The 16,597-nt window shown below is 37.1% G+C and overlaps 1 protein-coding gene across 5 annotated transcripts in view; it reads left to right on the forward strand.

The window, feature by feature from the left end:
- Nucleotides 1-16,597, forward strand: part of ERC1 (ELKS/RAB6-interacting/CAST family member 1) — a 288,936-nt gene that overhangs the window by 163,990 nt on the left and 108,349 nt on the right. For all 5 annotated transcript variants that reach the window (XM_042837662.1, XM_042837661.1, XM_042837663.1 and 2 more), the window contains one exon: nt 6,330-6,461. In XM_042837662.1, coding sequence (XP_042693596.1) covers nt 6,330-6,461 — 132 coding nt within the window. The remainder of the gene's footprint in view (nt 1-6,329; nt 6,462-16,597) is intronic.

A 16,597-nucleotide genomic window follows, 5' to 3' on the forward strand; every position in this document is an offset into this window, starting at 1 on the left:
AAGTGCATTTTAGGGAAAAAATATATGCACATTCTGCCTTTAGGGTTATACATGTGTGACATGCAGAATACTGCTTACATCCTGATATACTTCAAAATTATTGCTTTCAGTTATATCTATCTTCTAGTGCTATTGCTGTCATATAGCACTGTCACGTCCATGTTTGCTTTACTGCTTCTTTGTGACCTATATGTTTGAGAACAGAAGTGAGTTCACATAATGCTTGATAGATTAATTAGTACCATATTTCTTTTCTTCACATGGAGAGAAGAGCGTTGGTTGTTTTTCTTTTTATAAATGCTTAACTCTTCAGTCAGCTTCTGTGTAAGTAATCTTGACACTCAACTAATTTCCCATCATAAACTTGTCGTGATGTCTTATAGACATATTTTACTATCCGGGTGTTGGATTTTTTTCTTTACTCCGTAGTAGCCATGAAGACCTCCTTAATAGCCATGTTGTAGCAAGCCATGAGGACTTTGTGCAGGACAGAAAAGCTACATGGCTTTTCATTTTCATTACTGAGCGTGTTAGTAACTTCTCTACTTGTCTGTGATTTTCTCAAGTCAATGCACATGTAACATTTATGTTGTGCAGTCCTCTCACGTACAAGAGCAGATATTTTTGTGAGTGGCATCGTTTATAGCTCATTTATATCTACAGGATTACGCTGTCCCACTCAGTTTTTCTATTACCTTTCTCCTTCAAAACAGAAATTCACTGGCTGTTTCTCATAAATTGTTGGCCTTGTTATGCTTTTTTTGTCCTTTTTTTTGTTGTTATTGTTAATATACTAACTCAATCATATTTATCTTACATTGACTGACAATATTTTTTTAAACATTTTCTACTAGAATATTTTTTTTCCCTGCAACTGATGATCCACACGTGCAAATATATTCTGGGTGTCCACATCTTCTCTTTTTTTGTTACAGCATTCTCAGGCGAATGTGTTCAGCCCCTTCTGCAGTCCCTCATGTTTTTAAAGCAATGCTGTGGCCGGCTTCATCTCACTTCCCTTTCAGTCCCTAATGGAATGAAATTCTTCTATTGCAATTTTTCTCCTATTGTCTCCTGAAGTTATTTTTCTTCATTTAGGCAACTTGTCAGGCTAGAATTCCAATTCATGTGTCTTATTTGGCAGACACAGTTTTCCAGATGTTGACATATGTTGTCCTAATGAGTTGTCATCATGTATCTCAGTCTTTGAGCATGCCAAAGATATGGAAACATTAGTTGAGGATCTCCTACTTGGTAATTCTTTTCAGCTCTCAGACTATTCCTTTCATTCAGGAACTTGTGGTAATTACATATGCTGTTTCTGTACTTAGGAAGAAGCCCTTTTTGTCTTACTGTGTGAGAGACAGAGACGTCATATGAATTTAATGTTTCTACTTACCCAACTTTTGCCCAGACAGATGGAGGTTTCACCATCACAAGCAAACTCTGCACTTTACTTCTTTCACCATTTGAGAGTGTCAATGCATCTGTATGCAACACTGATGATAGTAGCTTTAGCACTGATAGTAATCATTCCTTCAACTCAGTTTTTTACTCATGCCCATCAATATATATAGAACCAGCTATTACACAAATGTTTGCCTCTGCTACTTTGGTTTCAGAATCATTAATATTGGATCCATGTTTATGCACATCTTGGAACCAAGTTATAAACTACCCTACAGATATTTCCCCCATTAGGAACTAATAGTCTTTTCTTATTTTGTTCTACAAGCACTCTTCAAGACAGCATGCATTTTTTCTTTTATTGCCTTCTTCTTCAGCAAATCACAGAATCGTCATAGAATCATAGAATGGCTTGGGACCTCAAGAATCATCAAGTTCCAACCTCCATGCCACAATATTTACCCTATATACATATATATATATATCTTTGAAAACCCAGTAAGTCAAAAGAATCTCATCAGTGAAAGAGAGATTCCTCCATTTATGAGTGACAAATTTTCATTCTTTTCTTGTTCAGAGACCTCTGCAAGCAGTTTAGCAGCATGGAACCAAATGAAAGAGGTCCAACTACACTCACTTGAGTTTTAAATAACTGTGATTATTTGCTTCCAAAATAAAATGAGACATTAATTTCACCTTTTGATACCACAACATTGAATATTCACTTAAGCCTTTCTTAAAAAGGCCTTCAGGTTTTTACAAGTATTTTTCAGAGGAAAGAGCAGCAAAAATTCATGATGATTTATATTCATCAGTTCCTCTCTTCTTAAGTTTAGATTTCTGATTTTGTCGTAGCAACTTTCCTCCTGGGCTTAGCAGTGCAGCAGAGCAACCAACACTGCAGTAATGTCTTCTTCCTTTCTCATCTATGGAAGTACAAAGGGCAAAATGTGCTTAATTACATTAATTATGGGTTTATATGAAAATGATCTTTCCCTACCTAGGTGATTGGCTAGTTCTAGGAGTTCTTTTAACAGTCAAAAGGAGCAGTTAATTGCCCTCTCAGACTATTAACTAATCTTTCCCAAGAGTTAACCAGAGAAATTCATCTAAATTTCAATTCCAACAGTAAAGTTAAGCCACAAAGCTGTAGTTACGCAGAAGTTTGCCAGGATACCTCAGGTTTAATTGAACCTAAATGCCTTGGTGAAAACTTGCATCCGATTTCATGCATTTTCACAAAACTTCATGGCAGATAACACATTACAAACGAAGGAAAGATTAAATTGATACATCCTTTTAATATGCATCACTTGGACATCCCACCACTTCCTTCCTGAAGTGAAATAAAAAGTCCAGAAATGTGTGTCAGTCGCACCTCCTTTTCCTTTCAGTCTTTAAGACAGGCATGTACTGGAATGGGTTTTGCATACGGATCAGCTGCAGGATCATAGTGTTTGTAGAAAAAATCATATTGTGCCTGAACTCCTGGCACTCCCACAGCATCGACTGGGTTTTTCATTTTCATTGTGGTGTCACCAGTGAGCATAAAGGCAGAGCTATCTCCCTGTCCATGTTTAATTCCCTCTCTGCCATTGAGTCTCACACATACGGGACTTGGGCGCAGAGCTGAGTGAGGGTCATGGAGATGTTTGGGTAGGTAATGCATCTCAAAGAATCCAGTTACTGTACAGGTAAGTAACACTTCCTTTTTCTTTCTGTATAGTCGTGTATAAGATTCGTGAAAGGAAACTGCTATGGTCTATCACTATGCAATTTCATCAGAATAGCCAGTGAGAAACTTGCACTCTGTGTCACATTTTATTATATGTAGGAAGTAATTCAAGTTGTGCTCTAGTCCCCTATTTAAGAGAATAAATACATTTCACTATTGGGGTTACCTGCTTCAGCAGCATGTGAAAAATTGGGAGATAACAGTTTTCTTTTTCCTGCAGTAGAGTACCAGCATTATCACAGCCTCCTCCTCTCGAGAGGGCATTTTTGTATTCTGTTCATGTTGAAAGGTTTCTGATTTCCTTTCTAAAATTCTGATTTTCTTCCTATTTAGTAGATTCTATTTTAGTTTAGTTTAGATTTAGTTTTCCAGAACGATCTGTAGAATTAAATGTCAAAATATTCTCTTTCTGTAGAAAACTCCTGACATAATAGGTGATGGTAGTTACAATTTATACAGTACTTTCTTCAATGTTTACCGCTTCTCATAATAGCGATAAAATCTTTCATGGAATTAAAAAGAGGAAAGCCACAGGAGCAGCATGGGTTGATGTTCAACATGAGCCTATCATGTTTCAGACTGTTGAGCCAAGCAATTGGGAAAACACTGCTGGTATTTTAAAAGGCAAATGCTGGTTTGGCTTCATTTATTTTTTCTCTATTGGAGTGTTGTGTTTGAAACAGCAGCGTGTGTTAAAAACAAAAAATAAAATCAAATACTGATCATTTCATGATGGAAAAAGAATGGATGGAAACAAAACATTTATTTAAAAGTTTCCTGAAATTATTCTCCACTTTGGAGTGCTGCTGGTGTCTGACTGTGCAGCAGTTCCTCTGCTCTTCCAGGCATAGACGTCACTTTGTAAAGCGGGTAGTCACACTGTGGCACTGTTAAGAGCAAGCAAGAAACTATCACCGCTCTTTGAACTGTTGGTTTGAGACAGAAGGTGGATGTTTGCAACCAAACTTAATTTACTAGATGGGTAATGAACATTTGACAGAAGTTTAAAATCATCATTTCTGGCAGTTTTTTTGTTTTTCTAGCACTGTTGTCTTCTTTTTAAACTTGCAATTCTCCAGTCTATATATGAAAGTTCACATATTATTTTAGAAAAAAATATGTAATTGTAGACTTTTCAAGTGCAGGTGATGTTGTACTGAGTTGCACAGTTTTCATACCATGAGCTACTCTTTTTCCTGTCTCTGAAGGATTCACCTGTCTGGACAGAGAACTTTGCCATGTTGAATTAACCTCTTAAATGTTGGCCTATGATGATGAAGGTTGGCATACAATACACGTTACAGCGCTCCATTCTACACTCTTATTTTAAACCAGTTTCAGTTTTACACGCAGCTGTTCAAATGCACCGTCTCCACTTCTGTTGTTTGAAATGGAGAGGTACACTTTCACACTTCCTTGGCTATCCGTGAATAATATCAAGACGTACAATTGATGTTCCCCACAGAATGTAGATTGGCGAGTAAATAGTTTTCAAGTCTGCACTCTGTTTCTATTTGAATCTTCAGTTAGACTAATCATAACCATGAAGTAGTTTTGGAAGACTTTATTAGTGTTTCAGTAGGTTTTAGAAAGTACTAAAGTATGTTCTGCAACTCTGATTTTTTAAATGAAGATCTCTTCGGTTGTGTCTTTAGAAATCAGTGGTTACTTGCCTTGTGAACCTGCTTTGGAAAATAACCAACAGCAGAAAGCTTGTCCATCTGCAAAACCTGGCAAATCTCTCTGCCTTTGCTAGTGGTTGAACTAGCCTTTCTCTGTGTAAGAGCAGTGGAGCCAGGAGTCTTGTACTGTTTGGATACAAAGTTTTGCATCTCTGCTGGAAAGTTCTCTTCAGAAGTAATGAGACTGCCAGAACTGGTGTTCATATGGCACTATCTTTGGTGATGTACTGAAAGTCCTGGGGAGCAGCAATTAAGGAATAAGGTTCACTCTTTAGAACTACAGCGATTCATTTTGGCATTACAAAATTTTTGTTTTGTTTTTGTTTTTTTGTTTTTTTCCAAATAAGTTGTCTTTATCCTTAATCTTTATATGGCGTGAAGCACAGAGAAACAGTGGAAAACATCAGTCAGGACAGAAGACTAAGGATTAAACCTGATAAAAAGGGAAATGCAAAAACCAAAGGGAAAAAATATTTGATTCTTCCACTACTGCTGAGCTGTCTAAAAAGCCTTTGCATTAACTTAAGCATGTACTAATATCTGATCTGAACCATATGATCTAAATTGATCTGCAAGATGAGAAAAGCAGAAATCTTCCATCAAGCTGGTCATTTCTGATGGATTTGTTAAGCAGCCATGCTCCTGGGGACAGCCTGGTGTGCAGTCTTTTGTCCAAGCTACTACAGCAGAACTACAGCAGAGGCAGAAGATACACAATTATTTTCCTAGCAATATTAAGAAAATACAGGTCTTCTATACAAATAAGAATGCCATTCATTTTGAATATCATTTTTTGAATTATATTATTGCCAATTAAACCATATACTTTCTGAGGAGAGTTTCCTTCCATGGTCTTTGACTATAGGTGGGACTTTGGAACCTACAACTGTGAAGATGTTCTTAATTGAAGAATGTATTTTCAGATAGTCTTGATACTTAGCTTTCTGAGGTTTAAACTGCCATTCTTAATTCCTAGATAGTTGTTGAAAAAACTTCCTTTAAGTCTTATCTGAACAAGAGAAAATTCTGTTTGGTTGATATTTGTTTTTCTCTCACTTAACCTGGAAGTAGCAAGTTGCAAGACTGCAGTGCTTTGTTTCCCGTTTTACCATGCCTGCTGGTGAATGTGTGAGCAAATGGACAATTCTGCGTGCCTGCTTTCCCACCAATTCTGGCTACTCTCCTTCTTTGGAACTGCTTACTAATCTTCATTCACAAGCAAAACTTACTTAGCTATTCTGTTTAATCTGGCAAGACTGTGATGTGCCTGATGAGAGGGCAAACCCTCTTGCTTTGAGGTCCTACTTTGCTAGCTTTTTCCTTCTCTTTACTGTGATCTTCCTATTCTTGCATCACTTCATCTTTCTTTCCCTTGTGTGAAGATAATTTGCCTGCAATTGCACCTTGGTAGGGAGAATCAGATTTTGCTTGGCATAGAACTTGGTTGACTGAAAGGCTGTAGTCCCAAACAAGTCTTCTTCACCTAGTCTCCCATCATTTTCCAGGACAATCTGCGTAAAAAGGATGATCGGATTGAAGAATTGGAAGAGGCACTCAGAGAAAGTGTTCAGATAACTGCAGAGCGAGAAATGGTGCTAGCACAAGAGGAGTCAGCCAGGATCAATGCTGAGAAACAGGTCTGCAATCTTATAAAGTCGCTGGTAGTCCTCTTAGGAAACAGTAAAGTACTGTTTCCACTGCTTTACTGTGAAACATAGATGGTTTTGTTTAATCAGCTATCTCTGTTCAAGTTTGGGTAACAAAACCCATAAAATCTGCTAAGATTTGTTTTTCACAGGTGATATTTTCTTGGGGAAAAATAAAAAAAGAGAAATAAATACAAGGTATCCTAATCTTTTAAGTATTATTTTATGTAATAATTCTTCTGACTAATCTTACCTATCAGAGCTATCCTTCTATATGTAAACATGCTTACACTCACTGTGTTGTTCATTATGCATGTTTAAAGAAGGTGAATTTTATTAGCATGGTCATGCATATGGGCCACAATCTCATTTCTTTTACAGTCTCTCAACTACTGGATAGAAAGACAAACCCTTTATTTAAGGCAAGCGTACACACAGAAAATACACACTCGCCTTGAAACCACAGGTGTAAACTTCTATGCCTGAATTTATTCTGTCACGGGTTAGATATCCTGAAGAATCATGTATGGACCAGATTTTGACTTCCATAATTAATCACTAAGAAAACATACCATATCTAATGAATAAACTTCCTTTATATTTTGATGAATCTTTTGAAGTATAAGGAGCTGAGCCTGGTGTTCTTACTGTGGTTTTTGTGAACCTCTTCAGTGTTTTATCTGTTCCTCTCCTGACCATAATAAGCAAACAGGGGCATTTGGTCAGTTACATTGCAATGATGTATTCTCTTTCTGTTAATTAAATGGAAAAGATTTAACTAACTACACTTTAAAACATTTTTAAAGGTTTTTTTTCAACATGTATTCTTATATCACCTTCTTTCAAGATGTATCTTTATGCTCTTTTTAGTTAATAATCAAGTTTTCAAGAAGAAAGCAACTCTTGCTCTTTATGCTACAGTCAGTATCAACTGTTTGCTGGTAAACGTACTGAGGATAATTCTGGTTAAAGTATCCTAAGATTCTAGGTAACTTTATGGAATTTAATTTCAAGAGTGCCTTCTTTCTAAACTTCTTGTAAACTCTTAAAAAAAATTTATCTTATAGAAGTGTTATCTTGGTAGTGAATACCACATAAAAGAATAGATTTCCTCCTCAGAAATATATGTATCTCACAGAAGAGCAAGTTCTCTGCTGAGATGCACAAGTAAACAAAAGAACATCTAATTTGTTATCTATGATGTCATAATGTTTTAATTTCTTTGTTGGAGGATTGTGACAATGGTGTTCTTTGAGTGTAGAGAAGCCTGTAGAATTCTGTAGAAAATTCTGTAGAAAAGCCTGTAGAACGTTTTGTGTGGCTGTGGTCTAAACACAAGATGCATAACGTTTAGTGAATTTTTGAAGGATAGCTTTGAAGAATGTAGTACATTAATTTTGTAAGTGTTAGGAATGTCTGATGTTAGGAAATAAGCATGAAGATGAATATAACTGGTAAATTTACAGAAATACAAGTATGAGGTAGGCTTATTCTAGAGGCTGATCGCAGGTCACCTCAGTAGTTAAGGTGAAGGATGAGTGGAGCACAGTTTGCAGGTGATTGGTAGCTTATATTTGATTTGCTAGTAAAGAAACGTGCTAATAACATTAACACTATCCACAATAACATCAAAGCTACAGAGGACTTTCCTGCACAAATTGCCACAATCTGCAGAAGGAAGATTTTTGCACATTCAGACACAAAATACACCTAACTAAAGAACTTTTAGCAATAGAGAGACAACCAGAAAAGTCTTACATTAGAGATATTCCATAAAAGAAATTCTGCAAATGTTTCAAAATAACCTTTGCACAAGGAGTAGAAGGACATCTGAGTCAAAGGTACTGTCAAGATTAACAAAAATATGAAGGTTCTGTCCTAGATGAAAAGAAATGAAATAGCAAGGAAACTTTCAGTTGCAGGATAGAAAGGAGGACTCAGCCCATTAGCATGAAGTCCTTGTGGTTGTCTATCTGCTGTAAGCAAGCTTATTATGGAGAGGACAAGAGTTAAGTCTGAGTTAGTAAAATAGGAAACTGTTGTAGAAGTGGAATCTTATTTGTACCTGAGACATCCTAAAACTAAAATACGGAAAGTGATTAGTGCTTAGGGAATACCTACAAATTTCCATTATGGTTTTTGAAAACATTCACCAGCAAAGCCTTATGAGAGGCAAACAATGAGATCATATGGTAAGAGCTTGATGAAAAGAGCTTGATGAAATAACTGGTAAATAGATTGAATGGCAGTACAATCTGTATGATGAGGCAAGGTGATGGAAATGTGCTGTCGGAGGGCCAGTAAGCCATAAGGATCACTGAGAGAGGTTGAGAGGTGAGGAGAAAAGCCAAGAGAAGTATGAGTTGTGGGAAAAGATTTCTGGAATATGATGGGTAACAGCATCTTAAACAGGAAATGAATTTGGATGTAGTAGTTTGTATGGAAGTAAGGAGGAAGAAGGATGGATTTGAAACCACTGGGATCAGAAGAGGAAGACCTCTAGGTCACACCATCATTGATTATGACAGCTGTGTCTTAGTCCAGCAGAACAACTAAACTGCCCTCTGTGGCACATCATACTTTATACAGTGTAATGACCAATAGGATGTCACACAGAAAAGCAACCAGAGGGTCTTGTTCCAGCCACAAAACAGCTGTTTTGCCCCACTGTACCCAATAGTTTGCCCAGTTGTTGTTCTTTATTAGATACAGTCAAGTCATGGAGTGATGGCAAGTAGCTGGTTATCACCTCAAATGCGAGGGGGATACATTCCTTCAATTATTTTTCATTTCTTTGATTACTTAAGAGAATGCCTGCTTTGCTCTATATTCTCTAGTGTTATGACAGAAGCCCTTTGGTAGCTTTGCAGTTTTACAAATGCAAGGCTTTGTTTTTGTGAAGGATATTAATCTTTTGATCTTTACAGGTGATGATATCATTCTTAGGCCAAATACAAATTGTATGCGTGAGTTGGAAATTTTAATATTGTGCAAAATGATTATAATTTTCTTTTAATTGCATGCTTTTTATTTCCTCTCTTCTGTTTATCTTGTTCTCTACCACTTCACTGCCTGTCTGAAGCTGTTTAATGAATCAATGCATGCGGTCAACCATTTTGGCTTTAAGTGGTTCAAGGTATGGGGACATCTCATCTATGTGTACCTCTGCCCCATTATGTATTGTTGTTTCTGTAGCCCTGTGTTGTGTAATCCTACCCTCCATCATTTCTTGATAATGTGATTTTCTGCTATTTAACAAGCTTTGCTTGTGAATTTCACTGTCCATGAAGCTACCTAGGATTTTATAGTTCTCAGATACCCATTTCAGACTAAGACTTTGCACTGTTTCAATGTTTGATAATATCCTGGCAATGTGTGTTAACTATGGCAGTGTGTTAAGAGTGTTAACACTCATTTTCTATATTGCAAGATTTCTCCAGCTGATAAATCTTCTTACATATAAAGGCTTGAATGTTCTTCAACAAGTTCTTGATTTCCAACACATTCATCTGGTTTTGTTGTTCCACATGTTGAATCCTGTATGTAAATGTTATGTAAATTACAGTTATGGACTGCGGCTGAATGCATTAGTTCAACATATTACATTGTACATCTGAAAGTATGTGGAGACCTCTATATTTTTTTTAATAAATACTTTCTGAAAGGTTGTAGTAGAAGACAGGAGTTTAACTTCCATATCAATTTAATCACAATGAGGACCATTCCAAGAACAGTGCTTGAGAAGATTGTCTTCATGAAAAGACATGGCTCTTTCTGTGGGGTAAAGTGAAGCAGAAGTTCAGATTTTATAATTCAACGTCAATCAGTAATAAGTAGCATTGGTCCTTGTCTCAGGAAAAACAATATTACAATTACTTGCACTTAAAGCCTTAATTACTGAAGGGCATAGTTTGTAGTTCACAGAGACAAGAAATTAGCAACTGTCCTCTTTCTCTTTGCTCACTTTTATCCTTTTTTTTTTTTATACTTCTGTGAACATCCCTTCAGTTTTACCAGCCTGAGTCTTCTGAGGCCATGCTGTGAAATGATTATTATTATAATTTTCTTTTTTTTTCTTTTCTTTTTTTTTTTTTTTTTGGAATGAGTATTTTCACATGAACCAGTCTGAACCAATGAATCAATGCTAATCTGGTCTATGTCCCCCAGCACAGGACAAAGGCACACCAGAGGAAGCATGGAACTGTGGGAGCAGGACACAGGAAATTCTTAGTATTATTTTATACTGAGATTGTATGAGTATTATTACCAAAGTGTTTTTACCTAAAGCTGTTGTTGAATTCTGGTTTTTACAGTAGGCTGCTATTTTTAGGGGCGTGATGGTGCAGAGCCTGACTGCAACATGTTATTTTCTATCTTCAGTTCCCTTCACATTTGCAGAGCTGTAGTTTCAGAATTTTAGGTAGCATTTTTGCTGATAACAGTATAACTGTTCTCTCATTAATATCAACTCCTACTTAAGTGCAGTCTCAATCTATACAGTGCATTTAGCATCTACTCCCTGTCCTAAATCGCTATGGCAAATACGCAAATGAAAGACTAGCCACGATTTTTTGCTTTTTTCTTTAAGTAGCTACTTCAACTGAAATATCTGAGTTAGCAGTCTGATTTTGACACTTTCCGTCAACTTTGTTTGAAGTTATGGTTCTCAGTGGGAAATTTTAATTTAGTTTAAGTATATAAACCAACACCTATAAATAGCTATATCTGTGCTCATACAATTTATCTTTTTATTCTACATGGCAGGTGTGTCTGCCTAGCCTTTTGAGAAGAAATTAAATACTGAATATTCTAATGGTAACACATTGCTTAAATATGCTGTCATACACTACTTTGTTCTTTCCAATATCTTTTTAAATTGTTTCAACAGGACTTAATCTTATTTCATGCACATGTTACATGTAAAAATTATTTGCAACAAGGCTTCTGAAATTCTCTGTCACGTATGCACAATTCAGATGCCATGTCTGTTTGCTAACTCATAAATAGCTGGAGCCTTTGTACCATTGTCTCTTTTTCCCCATCTCCTGTTCATCAGGATTTCACTACTGTAAGTACAATGGCTGCAGAGATTTGAATATTGAGTACAGCCTCTTAGAGTCTTTCCTGTTTATCTATAAGTTGCTATACTGAAAGTCTAGCCAAGTTTTGGGTGATACTTCTCACTTGCCTTTGCCATAAATCTGCCATTCTGGTTCTTTTATCTTCCTAAAATACATTACTTTAACTACCTTTTCTAGTAAAAATAGAAAATGGGTTTACAAAATAATTAATTTATATTGGACCCTAACATTCAGCACTGATTATAATCTAATATTTTCTAAAAATGCAAAATTTAAATACATCTCCCTTTTGCTGTGCTATTCTGTTACTGGAATAGGTAATGAAATATTTTCTAAAACATACTTCGAGATATTTTCAGAGCACAAAGTCTCACACATTAGTTACTTTCTATAGACCCTTGTACGTGGGCAATATGAAGCTGGATTTCTCATGAACCACCTACGTAGAGCTTTCTGAGCACCATAGTTTTTTGAGCACTGCTGTCAAAATTCTGGCTCTTCTGTAACACATGCTGGACAGTTTGCTTTTAACTCATGTTCTTAGGTATCCTTCTGTATTTCTCACTGAGAAATTTGATAAACAAGTGATTGGGAATCAAGGCAGTATTCCAAGCTATGTTTTGGGGGTGAAGCTGCTGGCATAGCTTATCCCTGATTGCTCAAAGCAGTCTACGTTCTCTTTGGCTGAAATTCTCTTGAATATTTTCTGCAAAACTTAGTCTGGTTTTTGAGTGTGTGTATATACATATAAGTCATATGTGTATTTAAGTCATATGAAGTAACAGAAATCTGTGCTAGAAACTTAGATTTGAATTTCTTCCTCTGGTATACATAGTTTTAAGAGCTTTTAATCTCAGTGGTCAGCCTGACATATACTCTTGCCATTTTGCAAAGTCTGGAATTTTTTCCTCCTTTTGTGTATTTTGGTTTTGGCTAGGTAGGGTGACCATGCACTGTGTCCATGGTAACAAAGCTGTTGGCAGTCATTTCAGAAGTGCTGCCTCTCCTTTAACTTTCTTCTTCTCCCCAGAGTATTTTGATGGATTGTGTAGCCTCTTCCTTTAAAAATATCCAGTTTTATGTCAAGTCACACCCCTTACAGGGAAAGGTTGATTCAGTATGTCAAGGATAGCATGGAATTCCTTCTTTATTCAGTAATATACTTTCTAAGAGGTGAAACTGCACAATTGTTGTTCTGGTCTTAGTTGTGTTCAGCTGTACCTATGTAGGGGGCTTGAGGGATTTGCTTCTCCAGTGGAGAAGAATGAAGAGAAAATAGCAATGAATAGAAAAGGATGAACAAAGATGACTTTGGTACAGAGATCTTTTTTTAATGTTGCAGGCAAAAAGTACTTCTAAGGAGCCCAGAATCCTTTAATTTTGTTTAACTTGTTTCACAAAGTTGGAAAATGGGCAAAATTTGAGAACTTTTAGGAGAACTGGGGATCCTAAAAGGATAATTTTGTTCGAAGTGTGTAGTGAGCATTTCTCGCTATAGGTCATATTTTTAATGAAATGAGAAATACTGGGGGAAATTTGGTGCAAACACTGATCTTACAAGGGTTTTGTTTAGATTTTTTTCGTTTTTATTTTTAATAGATAAATACTGATTTCAAATTATCTCTTTTATTCTAGAGAAAACTCCATCTTCGCACCTCTTTATCCGATATAGTATTTTCTCAAGTGCCTACTTCCAGATTCTACTTTATCTGGTTTGGCTCATAAAAAAATCAAAGTCTTGAGTTGCCTTCAAATGTGGTTTGAAAGAGGAAATCGTGCAGATTTTACATTAATTCTTGCTTCTAAGGACCCAAGCAAAAACTTTAATATTTACATAAAACTAAGCTTGTACTTCTTCCATTTGCAACTTCTTTTCCATGTTCCAGTTGTGATCTTAAATTCTGAGCTTAGGTGCAAGTGTAATACAAGAGTATGTAGATTAAGGCTTTAGAAAAGCTCATTAGAATTGCAGATTAAATGCAAAAATTAGAAAAATATAATTTTTTTTCTTGGCAACTGATTCTTCATCAAAATACATGTTGTGCAAGAGAAGAAATTGTATTCCTTTCTTTACCGTTCTTTTTTACAGCGAAATACAGAAGAGTGACAGATTTCAGATTAATTAAATTGAAGATTCTTCATGAAACATTTCCTGTTGACGCAACAGCTTCTAGACATTGCTGTACTGCTGTTTATCATCAGATTCCTTCAAAGCCGTCACTGCATTTCAGTCTTAGTTCAGCTGGCTCAGAACTATGGGATTACTTTGCAGTTGTGGCTAGATTCTGCTCATTGCTGTTTATTAACTACAATGCTAAAGATTTGCTTCCACATGTTAGAATAGGTGGAAACTTCCCTGAGCTTGCCAACAAGACTGCACTTCTTCAGCTATATTTTAGCCACATGTGCAACCTTCATGTATGTGGATGGGCTTTCACATAGTAACTGTTCATGAACCTTAACATCTTTTGAGAAGAATTTTAAAGTTGAATAATATTAGTTGAAAATTTGAATAATATCAGGCTGTGTCTAAACTTCAGTCTGCCACGGTAACATCCGAGATAATATGAAACAATTACCTTAAATTATTATAAATAATATTATATAAGATATATTAATAATAATAATAATTTGATAACTATTTATTATTATTATTATTATCCTAAGTAATACAAAAGATAAATATATTTAAAAACCATTTGCACGTGGTGCTCAGGGACATGATTTAGCGGAGTGCTGTTAGGGTAGTATGGTAGTACGGTTAGGTTGCGGTTGGACTTGATGACCTTCAGGGTCTTTTCCAACCTGAGCAATTGTATGATTCTGTGGAACTGTCTAAAATGCAGCAACATTAAAACCAGTGTGGTTTGCAGAATCCCTGTGAAAAACTGCTTACATCCTTGGATAATTAGTCTGAGCTGAAAGACTTCCTTTGGCTCTGTTACTGCTGCTACCTTAACAGCAGTTGACAGATTAGATGTAATCAAATATAGGCCAAGTTGTTTTGAAGAGGTCCTTGTTTATACCTGTGGATGCAGTATCATGCATCAGCCACTTTTCTAAAGAGGTTGTTTGCATTATAGTATTGTGGAGTGGATTAGGTTGGAAGGGATCTCTAAGCCCACGCAGTCCCAACCCCTGCCATGGGCAGGGTTGCCACCCAGCAGCTCAGGCTGCCCAGGGCTCCATGGATGGGGCACACACTGCTTCTCTGGGCAGCTGTGCCACGGCTTCACCACCCTCTGAGTAAAGAATTTCTGCCGAACATCTAACCATAATCTACCCTGTTTTAGATTAAAGCCATCCTTCCTTCTCGTACCACTGTCAGACCATGGAAAAAGTCAATCCTCTTCCTGTTTATAAGCTTCCTTCAAGTACTAGAAGGCTGCAATGAGGTCTCCCTGGTGCCTTCTCTTCTGTAACAAACGGTGCTAAATGCTTGTGCAGAGTTGCACAGAATGTGCTAAGTATGCTAAATTCTACTCTCTATAACTATAGTCTCTTTAAATGATGATCAAAATTCACTTTTTTTGCAATACTGCATGTTATTTCTAGATGAAGTGATTGCTGCTGTGTCCCTAAGGGGCTTGAGAGCTTCATTGCTAGTTATAGAAGATAAACACAAGACAGTTTCCTATGATTGTAGATTCACATAAATCCACATATATTGGTTATTCTGAAAGTAATGCTTCCTATTTATTTCTGTGGAAACTACAACAGATATTAAAAGAACAATAACACTATTTGATAGGTCAAATTCTCAGCTATAAAACACCATTCTTCAGAATAGCCACCAGCATTAGCTATGCATTTTCATCAGTGATGACAAGAGCATGCATGCTGCACTCCTCGAAATCTGCACCGGTGAAGGCGACCCACTCTCGCTGTTGCCACTACTGAAATGCACCATCCACTGTCTCACTGTGCTCACATCCACTGTTTGATCTCAGCAAGTATCAGTGAATGTCAGTGGGTGCCATTTTTTCTGCATGGAGGAATTCAGTGATGCACCTTTGCTTCATATGCACTTCAGTGTCAGGCTGCCCCTCTGCTGCCATCTGTCACATAATCACAGAATCACAGAATCACCCGGGTTGGAAGGGACCTCAAGGATCATGTAGTTCCAACCCCCCTGCCTAGCAGGGCCACCAAACACACACATTCAGATCAGGTTGCCCAGGACCCCGTCCAACCTGGCCTTGAACACGTCCAAGGACGGGGCATCCACAACCTCCCTGGGCAGCCCGTTCCAGGGCCTAACCACTTCCTTGTAAAGAACTTCCCCCTGACATCCAACCTAAATCTTCCCTCCTTCAACTTCAAACCATTTCCCCTTGTCCTGCTGTTGTCAGCCCTTTTGAAGAGTTTCAAAACTCGGCAACAAAATGTAACAGAATACTAGTGGGAAGGTTCAACCTCTTCTGCCATACCACCAATGTCCACCCCTGATATCACGGGCTAACGTAATAAAATAGGAGGCATTACTTTTAGGGCAGCCTGCACAGATCCTTTGATTTGGTTGCAAAGGTTAAAATGCATAGAATTCTACATCAGATAAAGGTTCCAGTTGAGGAAAATACAGAAGTAAAACTTTAATTTGCTGTAGCCTTCAGACATCAAAGATTGCAACAGGTTTCTGTCCTTACTGGAAATCAGACTGTGGTCTTTCACTTTTTTTTTTTCCCCTTAACCTGACTTGATTTGTGTCTGTGTGTGTAAAGTAGAGATGATTATTGCTTCTTTCTTAAGAGCTCTTGTCCCAACATCAGGCCATTGCTTATTTGTATGGCTTATGGCCTTCATTTAGGGCATACAACTGTCACAGATACCTCCAAACATCCTAAAAGGACGCAGCTGTGACTTCTTCAGGCCTGAGGTCTGGCAGCTCAACAGATTTTTCTTTTTTCCAAACATCTGTGAGTTTTGATTCCTCCTCGCTCATACCAAGAGCACAGTGCTCTCAGAATATGAGCAGAATTCATTCCGGATGGTGCTCTAGGAGTGTATTCCTTAACAGAGCTCCCATGTTTCTGCGTCTGTGGGTTT

The sequence above is a fragment of the Centrocercus urophasianus genome, unplaced genomic scaffold, assembly GCF_019232065.1.
Source record: "Centrocercus urophasianus isolate 14NV4802_14NV808 unplaced genomic scaffold, USGS_Curo_1.0 seq_73, whole genome shotgun sequence".
NCBI lineage: Eukaryota > Metazoa > Chordata > Aves > Galliformes > Phasianidae > Centrocercus > Centrocercus urophasianus.